Source organism: Ricinus communis, chromosome 5 (assembly GCF_019578655.1).
Source record: "Ricinus communis isolate WT05 ecotype wild-type chromosome 5, ASM1957865v1, whole genome shotgun sequence".
NCBI classification, from domain to species: Eukaryota; Viridiplantae; Streptophyta; class Magnoliopsida; order Malpighiales; family Euphorbiaceae; genus Ricinus; species Ricinus communis.
Genome location: NC_063260.1, coordinates 6,613,691 through 6,624,712, shown reverse-complemented (window position 1 = coordinate 6,624,712; position 11,022 = coordinate 6,613,691). Strand labels below are relative to the sequence as shown.

Here is an 11,022-nt window from a genome sequence, read left to right as displayed (position 1 = left end):
TGTAAAAAATATTTTGTGCATTTTTTAATATAAATGAGAAAAAAATATGTATGACTAGAAAATTTTGTGAGTACGACATTTACAATTTTGTAGTGATAATTACTTTTGCATTATTTCTTTTATAATATTATATAATGATATTTAGAGATGAATGAGTAAAATATTTTGTAAGTATGATGAAATGTATAATTTTTGTAGTCAAATTTAAATTTATTATCTTTTGTAATGAATGAGTAAGTATGATGATATTTATAATTTGTGAAGAAATCCTTTTATTATTTTTTAGTGCGTTACTATGTAATAATTTTTAGATATGAATGAGTAAGAAATTATGTAACTAAATTATATTTAAAAAAATTTTTGAATATTTTTTTTTGTATAATATTATATAATGATATTTATAATATTTATAGGTCTTTATTAGTTCTAAAAGAAATCATCATATAATATATGAATTTTTACTTGAAAAATTTATATATATTTTTAGATACTATATTGTTATATTTGATAGTTTTATATTTGTATTGAATGAGTGGTTAATTTGTGATTGAAAATTGTATAGCAAATATTTCTTAGGTAAAATTAGAAATAAGAAAATTCTATTAAAACAAATCATCCTACCATAAATCTTATTAGAATTATGTGTATATTGAAGTTTTTATTTGTTGCAATTGATTAGTAATTATTTTACTTATTTACATTGTAATTGTCATTAATTATATTTATATATTTATATAAAAAATTATGTTAGTATTCGCTCGAATTCTTATGGTTATACAAACTAGTGAACAATGAAGAAAAATGCGAGAATTAGTATGCATGTTAGAAAATATTAAAATGGACCCTGAAAATAGAATGGTTAGTTGGCCTATTTAGTTAATTATATTATAAAAATTAATAATTGCATACAAAACGCTGTTTGGCAAGGTGGTTTAAGGACTGCAGTGAAAAATATCAAGCTCTTAGAACATGTTTATCTTATCCAAAATGTATCATTGATTCTCTATGGAATAGCTATAAAGATAGAGGAACTTATATTTATTAAAGAGAATATGAATTAGGTAATAAGAAAACATATAGTTATTCAATTGGTAAGCAAAATATATCACGATATCCTATATTGCTAAAGTTGAATTATGAGTTACCCGAAAAATATAAGGAAAGACTAGAAAAATCAATTCATATCCATATATGATGAATTTATAAAAAATATGTTCATGTTAATAAATTTTATATTTTGAGTTATTTACATCATATATTTAAAGTTAGTATACTTGTAATATTAAGCATATTTTTAAAACCTAGTTATATTTATGAAAATTTACATGACAGAAATGATGCTCATTATATCATCGTTGCTTATTTATACTCAAATGAGTGTATACTTTGTGAATTATATTAAAAAATGGTGACGATGGATGAAGAACTAAATTTTTTCATCCTGCTATACAAGATAGAAATTGCTTTGTAACTTACTTGAAATGCACAAATTACTAGAACTTTATTTAAGGCACCAATTTTTAACTATGGTGGGAATTTGATATTTATAAAATATCAAATTTAAGAGGAAGAAGACATTGCAATTATCCATCACACTGCTAGTAAATCCTGAGGTTGCGGTTTGTCGAATATAATAAGGGCGGATTTATATAACAAGTAGTAGAATAAGCTGAGCCTTCATGCCCAAATTTTAATGAAATGGACAGTTATAGTTGAAGTTTACCTGATGATGTTAATAATTAAGTGTCATTTCTTTTAGGTACCCAAACTATTTTGGGTCCTTAGGAGTTGGCCATGGAAGGATCTCTTAGTTAGAGGTGTGCCTTCCTAATATAACAAAATATATTAATGTACCTAAATTTCATGCAATAGTAGCATTGAACATTAGGCTTATATTTCCTTTTCTTCACATTGCCCCTTTGCTTGAAATTTAATCTCAACATATTCCTTTCTTTATCACGCATACAAGAACATGTTTTATGAGTATGTTTAAGAATATGTTTCTTGTACATGAATGCATGATTAGTTCTTTTAGACTTAGCATTTGAAACTAGTGGAGCTCTTTTTTTTTCTTAGGGTTTGGAGCTTTGGTATGTATTTTGGACTTTTTGTCAATACCCTCAATTGAAAAGGTTTGTATTGTTGAGGCCTTGATAAATTTAGCCATTTGGGGATGAGGTTAAAGATGATGATGCACCATTGAAGCCCAAACCATGTTTAATCAAGGAAGATCTTTGAGATACAATTAATGTATCCAAGGCTTTTTTTTCCTTTATCAAATTTTGAAATTGAGGCTCTTAACTCATCAACTTCCATTTTTAAAGTACCATTTTCTTTTGAAAGAGATTTGAAAGTTGAAGTTTGAGAAGAGAGCTTAGTTAAAGATTTCTTTAAGTTTAAGATGAGCATTTGTCTTTGTAAATATTCATTTTCAAACAATTTTTTTCACTTTAAATTCATGGATTCAAGAAGCTCATCATCATCCACACAATGTACATTATTTTCATAATCAACTTCATCACAAGAGTGGGATGTGGAGCATACTTTATTTGAGTCACCTTTTCTCAAGTGCCATGAAGTATAGGTTGGCCACTTCTTCTTCTTCATCATCACTTGACGAAGAGTCATCATATGTTGCCTTGAATTTTCTTTTTCTCCTTCTCATTCTCAAGCTTCTTCTTGCTTTTACTCTTAAAGCAATCAACTTTGATATGCTCTTACTTCCCACAACTATAGCAAGTAAGATCACTATTCTTCTCCTTATTATCTTTGTAATTTGAGTTGGAGGATGACTTCTTTAAGGGCCTATTTTCTTTCTTCCTATTCTTCAAGATCTCATTGACTCTCCCTGAGAGCATAATCAATTCTTCATCCCCATCTTCACTTGATTCAGGATGTACTAAAGCTCTTATTTTCTTGTTGTTATCATATGGAGCTTTTGAGAGCCAAGGGCTTTCTCTTTGCTTCTCTTTCCTTTTCTTGCTCTTTCTGTTTCTTAAAATCCATGTCATGGTTAAATAGCTCGCTGATAAACTCATTCGTTGACACTTTTCCTAAGTCCTTATTTTCTTCTTCAATATATGCTACTCTTTAAACCATAGTCCTTTATTAGTAGAGCTTTGAGCATCTTGTTATTAATGTCAACAAGTTCATAATGCTTACCTAACTACCTTAAGTTGTTAATGAGGTGAGAATCCAGTTAGTCTTGTCACTGATGCTCTTATTTGGCTTCATTTTGAAGAGCTCATATTTTGTCACCAATAATTGGATCTTCTTGAACTTAACTTGTTTTGTACCTATTATTCCTTGAAACCAAGAAGGGGAGATTGAATTGTGGAATTGAATAATTTTAGGTCACATACAAGGATTAAACAAAGAGTAAAGAGAATTGGAAGAGAATTAGGATTGAAAAGATTAACACAAAGGTTTATAGTGGTTTAGAAACAATCCTCCCTACATCCAGTCCTCAAGATCATACTTGAGTATTCCACTATAATCTTTAAAATTACAACCTTTGTATTTTACAAGTTCACCCAACAACTTGGTGTTTTCCAAGGCTAACACTAAACATCTTCCCTTAGTGAACTAATCTCTAACTAAGTCCCTTAACCCTTGAGTATTAATAGTTACTCAACCACCAATTTCATGTGTTTTTTATACCTAGGCTCACACAAAAACCCTTTAGAGTTTTAATTGAACAATGAGATTCAACTTAATACACTTTACAAAAAAAGATATTGAGTGTAGAAAGTTGAGAAATAAATTTACAAGAGTTTGGACAAGACAAGGTCACTTCTTTTTTTCTAAGTCTTTATGAAGGGTATTTATACTCATACCTATCTCTTAGAGATGTTACAATTGGTCCAAGGCTCATTAAATGCAAATTTGATGACTAGGTAAAAAGTTTCCTAAAGACATAAAAAGCGCCTTCGTGCTTTCCAAGCGCTCTTGCGAAAGAGGAACTATATTAGCGATCTCAGCTCTCATTTGCTCTCCATCCTCAACTCCTTCAGCAGCTTGCTCCCAGGACTTATTGCCGATGTCCTCGATGTCCAATTCCTTCAAGAAGGATAGATCAGCATCTAAAAACTTAGCCTTCACATTCTCTTTAACAGCTTCTTCATAACTGGATAGTAGAAATGACATCTCCGAATAGAAGCCGTCCTTCTCAGCCTCCAGCTTCTCATTAACTGAAGTCTGATCAGCGAGCTTGGAGGTAAGCTACGCACACTCCAGTTCTAACTCGGCAATGCATAGACCGGTAATTCTTTTCTTGACCACGATCGAGCTAAGCTGAGTAGTAGCATTTTCAGCCTGGGCATTAGCAGCTTCAACTCACCTTCCCACTTTCGCCCGAGCAGCAAATTCTTCATATTGTTTTTGAAGGATATGCTCGAAGTTCTGCTTTAACACGATCATGAGAGGCTTGCTAACTTAGCTGCTTCTCATAATTTTTTCGAGCATTACCCAATGTCATAGCTTCAAGGGTCAAATATGTATTAATATAAAAAAGGAGAGAAAGATATTTGATAAGAGGTAAAGTTACCTGAAGGATGAGAGACATTTGAAGAGCATAAAACTCGGAAGGGTGGATATTCTCAAGCTCCTTAAAATCAGCTTTGAAGTTAATCAGGTTAGTAAGCTCTTCAACCAAAGAAGGCTTTTGAACCGTCAAATCCACCCTACATTTTTTCTCTAAGAAAGGCCGAGGATCAGGGAAGCGATTAGTGGCGGGAACGCCAACCTCCATGCAGTCATCCTCATCTATCAGCCAGGACGCTTTCCACGATTTTCAGAGGACAAAGAAGGACATTTCACTAAAGCTTGTTCTTCAACTGGCACCTCTGAGCTCAGGTCTGGAGTAGTCGTGCTACCCTCAGGAGTATCGTGTTGAACTAGGGCAGGTGGAGAAGTAGGTAAGGCCGAGGACGAGGTAGCAGACCTTCTGCCCTTGTTAAGTTTGATCTTCTTTAGCTCCTACAAATCAATCACTGTAAAAGAAAAAATAATTAGAATTAGAAACAGCCGAACAAACAAAGGGCTGAGTAGGTATACCTGAAGAGTTGTAACCTTGCTCAGCTCTCTATTGTCTGGATGTTTTATCCTCCCCCTGATTAGAGGAGGGCGCCTCTCTACCGACAAAATTATCGGCGGAATTTTGAAAGAGAGTTTGGTCAGACATCTCTCTAGTGTTCCTAGGACTAGCATTTTCTAGGGATTCCATCTAGTAAAATAAAATGGCAACCAGAGAAAGAAAATAGAAGAAGAAGAAGAAGAGGAAGAAAGGCACAAATAAATAAAAGCAAAATCACAAAATACAAAGGACTTACTCGTGAGTTTTCCGTAGAAAACCACAATGATAAATCAAGAAAATAGGAAAAAGATGTAGCAAGTCGATAGCAGAGGAAGAAATGAAAGAAACAGTGAAAATTTTAGTAATCCATAAAAGATGCTAGAGGACCCAAATATTCCTCGTTGTTATGATGGAACATTCCAAAAACCGGGGATATAATCGTCCTTCGGCAAACATAAATGATAAACGGTTGTCATTATGAAAGGTGCGACGAATGAAACGTCAATGGGCATATCAGAAGTCACGGACATTTGAAATTCAAATAGCATAGCCGAGCTTACCTCATAATTAAACACAATATGTCAGACTAATGCTTTAAAAGCGCCAAGCTTGCTACCATGTATGAGTTACTAAGCACTTGAAAAATGAGGAGTGTCAAGCATAAATACTCTGTGACAAAGAGAGGGGAATTAATGATAACTGAGTATCATAAAGCTAACTTGTCTTGCCCGAGAAAGGCGGGGTTGACCAAATATTATTTTCCACTATAACTAGGGCTATAAGAAATCGTGTATTAAGAGGACTCTAGTCATAGAGTCCGGCCTAACCTAGAACTCTGCTAACAAATAAGAGTATAAATCCTAATATGATTAAGATGACCTACAGATGTGGAGTTTCTCTTATAAATAGACTGGAAGACTTTTGACGTCTATATAAAGAATGGGGGCACTACACTTGCAGGTAAATATAATCTTACAAACTCATACACTTTAGCCATCCTTATACAAATTTACTGATTTCATCATCGGAGTAAGTGGCCGGACAATTTTGTCTGACGCTTTTTAATCATTCTTGCAAGTACTCTGAAAATTAAGATCAGCCTTTGAAAATCTTTATTGATAACTCACTCTACCAAATTGATAAATAAGTAATATATATTTGTTATTTTTAAATAATTATATATTAATTTTTTAATATTAAAATATAAAATATATATTTATATATATTATTTGCTTATTTATTACAATATACTTAGCTAATATACGTACAACTTATACAATAGTATGTAAAAAGTAATTATATAATACACAATAAGATGTTCAAACGTCAGAAAATATGAAATATTTACTAACACATGTATACCGTTGTTCATATATTTTTGGTGAATTAGTTACAAATGATTAAATTTTTAATTGGACTCTCCCACTTAGATTCCTACTTTATATTTCTAGAGATGATTAGGAAATAAATGGCTTTTTACTCTTAAGTTATTAAAATATAAGCCCTCTATTTTTGAAATTAATTACTGTTGCCCACATCTCATTCTATAAATCTGTTTCTCCACTGATAATCTGAACCAGTACTGAACGAGTCTTTCTCATATACCACTTTTCCATCCTGATGTACACTCCCACCAAATCCTTCACTTGCAAAATGCTTCCAAGGCTTTCTTACACAAGTCCGAAGGTGTCCTTCTCTTCGTTTTGCTTCCATGTTGTTGCTCTTCTCGTCTGCAACTTTATCATGGCCAGTTCTGCAACTACTGGCAATGAAACTGATCGACTAGCCTTGCTCGAATTTAGGGCCAAAATCAATGGCGACCCACTTGGGGTTTTCAACTCATGGAATGATACCCTACAGTTTTGCGAGTGGCGTGGTGTCACTTGTGGTCGTAGGCACCAGAGAGTCACCAAGCTCGACCTGCAGGCCCTCAGGCTTTCAGGTTCCATATCACCGCATGTTGGTAATCTGAGCTTCCTGAGGGAACTATACCTCCAAAACAACAGCTTCAGCCAGTCAATTCCTCCACAAATCGGCCGCTTGCGCCGCCTGCAAGAGTTATTCTTGAACACCAATTCGCTTCGCGGCGAAATCCCTCCAAACATATCTGGTTGCTCTAACCTTGTTAGGATCCAAGTTCAAGTAAACCAGCTGGAAGGATCAATTCCAATGGAGATTGGCTTCTTGTCGAAGGTTCAAAACATTTCTTTCGGGAACAACCATCTAACAGGCTCTATCCCTCCATCTTTAGGGAACTTGTCATCTCTTAAAGCTTTATATGCCTCTGACAATAACTTTTCTGGGAGTCTGCCTCCTACTCTAGGCCAGTTAGAGAATCTTATGCTATTACAACTTTCTAATAATGAGTTTTCAGGTATCATCCCAGCATCCATTTTCAATCTCTCTTCAATTTTAGCTTTCGATATACGGTCTAACCGGTTCACAGGTTACCTTCCCTTAGAGTTGGGCAACAATTTTCCAAATATCAAATTCTTTTCAATCTCCTTGAACCAGTTTTCTGGATCCATTCCTAACTCAATCTCCAATTTTTCAAATATACTCAAAATTCAACTTGGTGGAAATAAGCTTAGTGGAAAAGTTCCTTCCTTAGAAACTTTACGTAAACTTGAAGGGTTCGATGTAACCGGCAACCATCTAGGTATTGGAGAAGATGGCGACTTGAATTTTCTCTCTTCTTTGACCAATGTCACAACTTTACAGTACTTGGGTATAGCAAACAACAGTTTTGGAGGGAAGTTCCCTGAAAAAATCTGCAACTTGTCAAGGAATCTCAGAGGTTTGTTTTTTGATTATAATCAAATCTATGGAAACATTCCAAACGGAATTGACAACCTCGTCAACTTGGAAATTTTTCAAGTTACGAACAACAAACTTTCAGGAAACATTCCTTCTAGCATTGGAAAGCTTAGAAACCTGCGCGTATTGTATCTTTTTACCAACTATTTCTCAGGAGAAATTCCATCGTCTCTAGGAAACTTGACAAATTTAATTCTTTTTAGTTTGATGGAAAATAATCTTCATGGCATTATCCCTTCCAGCATAGGGCAGTGCCAGAGCCTATTAGCAATGGAACTTTCCTACAACAATCTTAGCGGCACTATACCCTCAGAAATTATGAGTCTCTCCTCCTTATCACGAATGCTTGACCTGTCTAATAATTACCATTTGAATGGTAATCTTCCAAAAGAAGTTGAAAGGTTAACAAATTTAGGCATTTTGGATGTTTCTAATAACATGTTGTCAGGTCAGATTCCTGAGAGTCTTGGAAGTTGTGCAAGTTTAGAAATTCTAATCTTGGATGGAAATTTTTTCAGTGGTTCCATCCCCTCCTCTTTAATTTCATTAAAGGGTCTTCAAACGTTAGATCTTTCTCGTAACAATCTGTCAGGAAAAATTGCGGAGTTTCTGCAAGACCTTAAGTTGCAAAAGTTAAATCTGTCGTACAATAGTTTTGAAGGGGAAGTACCGACAAAAGGAGTTTTCAAGAATGCAAATGCAACATCTGTTGAAGGAAACAACAAGCTTTGTGGTGGAATCCCAGAACTTCAGCTGCCAAGATGCAATTTCGATAAGCCAAAGAAAGGAACAAAGAAGGCATTGATCATTTCAATAACTTCTGTGGTTCTTGGTGTAACAATAGCATTTTTTTGTTTATTTCTTTATCGATCAAGAAGGAAAAGAGAAGAAAATGCATCAAGCTCTTATGACAATAAGTTAATTCAGGTGTCTTATCATAGCCTCTTGAAAGCAACGGATGGGTTCTCTTCAGCGAATCTGATTGGTACAGGTAGCTTTGGATCTGTTTATAAAGGGATTCTTGACCAGGAAGAAGAAGGAAGGCTTCTTGTAATTGCTGTCAAGGTATTTAACTTGGATCGTCGAGGATCTTCCAAGAGTTTCATGGTTGAATGTGAGGCATTGAGGAGCATCCGACATAGAAATCTTGTCAAGGTATTGACAGCATGCTCAAGCATTGACCATCAGGGTGATGATTTCAAGGCTTTGGTTTATGAGTTCATGAGCAATGGAAGCTTGGAGAAGTGGGTGCATCCTACTCCCACACCAGATGAAGAACCAACAACTTTAAATCTTCTTCAACGTATAGACATCGCAACTGATATTGCTTATGCAATTGAGTATCTTCATCTTCAATGTGAGAGACCAATAATTCATTGTGATCTCAAGCCAAGTAACATCCTTCTTGATGATGATATGACTGGACGTGTAAGTGACTTTGGGTTAGCCAAGTTCTTTTTTGAAGAGACCTTCCATTCTTCAGCAAACGAGTCTAGTTCTGTGGGACTAAGAGGAACAATTGGTTATGCTCCTCCAGGTAAATTTATATTATCATTCTATGCTTTTTACTATACAGTGTGACTAAATCAAACAAGACTAGTTTGACTCTTATAAAGAGTATATAAGAGTTAATTTATGATATGACTTTTTCAAATACAAAAGTTTAATGGTTAAAAATGCATTAGAAATTCTTTTACACTCCCGAAGAAACTTCCAGTACAAGTAAGCTCAATTTCATTAGATTCCATATATAAAATAGAAGAAGTTCATAAGTACTTCCTAACAAATTGAATTATTTTGTGTAGAGTATGCTGCGGGAAGTGAAGTGTCAACGTATGGTGATATATATAGTTATGGCATACTTTTATTGGAGATGTTCACCGGGAAGAGGCCTACTGATAACATATTTATTGAAGGTTTGAACCTCCATAATTATGTTAAGATGGCGTTGCCTGAACAAGTAGGAAACCTTGTAGATCCAATTCTTCTTGAAGGAAGATCTATTGACAGAACAATGCAGAATAACATAATTCTTGAGTGCCTGATTTCGATATTCGAAATTGGAATCTCTTGTTCTGCTGAGCAACCACATCAGCGCATGAACATCAGTGATGCTGCTTCTCGACTCAGGTCTGTGAAGAACAAACTTCTTAAGTCTCGAGTGCATTAATGGAGAAAAGCTGAGAGTCCACTTTGATCATAGCCAATTATATTATATGTTTCTAATCTATGCTAAATGGTTTTATTGAGTTGGTTGAGTTTCAATCATTTAGTCTTTTAAGATAAAATCAATGGATGTAATGTGATCATTTGGTTGAAATGAGTTCTATAAAATTATTATGATGCAAGTGTACATGTTCACTAAGTTTTATATAATTACTATTGTGGATTATCGTCCCATGAAGAATTGTCCTATTTAGCACCAAAGGTTATCATAGCTGTATACTAAGTAAATCAGAAATTGACTTGATTTGATTCTAAAAATTCTTAAACAAAAACTAAATAAATTGATTATTCTAACTTAATTCACTTTTCTTTAAGAAAGTTTATCCTAAACTAGTAAATATACTCTCTCTACTCTATATTAGTTCCTTAATTACTCTTGTGATTGATTCTATCAATCTAAACCCATTAAGAATTATAGTAAATTAATAAATTTCTCAAGAGCATATGCCTACTTTCGTAGTCTTAATAGCTCATCTTTAGTAATTCCATGAACTAGCATTAAGCTTCCACTCTCGCTCCATTATTTAATACCTTAGATTTTTTCAAATATTAGGTCTTTATATTTACAGCATAATCAATTCAAGAATACTAAATCAAAACAATAATGAATTGAAAATTAAAGAAAGCCCGTTAATTAAATTATAAAGAAATTAGAGAGTTTTCACCAAATCTCCAGATAAAAGAAATTCGCTATTCATATTGAACTAAGCAATTCCACAAGAGTTCAACAACATAAAAAAATTAAAAACAAATACAAAGAGAAAAGAAAAACTTTGAAAATCTTAAAAGGATGGCTCCAACTCTTAATCTCTAAAGAAAATCTTTGAATCTTTGCTTTTAAATATCTTCCTAATGATTTTTGTCTCTTGAGTTTTAAGTCTTTTAAAGTATCAAAAATCATTTCC

At 33.7% G+C, this 11,022-nt stretch overlaps 1 protein-coding gene across 1 annotated transcript; it reads left to right on the top strand.

Annotated features, from left to right (window-relative positions):
- The first annotated feature begins 6,647 nt into the window (after positions 1-6,647).
- On the top strand, positions 6,648-10,289 carry LOC8276922 (probable LRR receptor-like serine/threonine-protein kinase At3g47570). The gene is made up of 2 exons (XM_015723405.3): positions 6,648-9,428; positions 9,697-10,289. Exons 1-2 carry the CDS (start codon positions 6,695-6,697, stop codon positions 10,059-10,061), a joined length of 3,099 nt encoding a protein of 1,032 aa, XP_015578891.3. The 5' UTR covers positions 6,648-6,694; the 3' UTR covers positions 10,062-10,289.
- Positions 10,290-11,022: the final 733 nt, after the last annotated feature.

Coding starts and splice junctions, on each gene's coding strand:
- LOC8276922 (XM_015723405.3), top strand. CDS start 6,695: ATGTACACTCCCACCAAATCCTTCACTTGCAAAATGCTTCCAAGGCTT. Junction 9,429..9,696: donor AATTGGTTATGCTCCTCCAG/GTAAATTTATAT, acceptor TATTTTGTGTAG/AGTATGCTGCGGGAAGTGAA.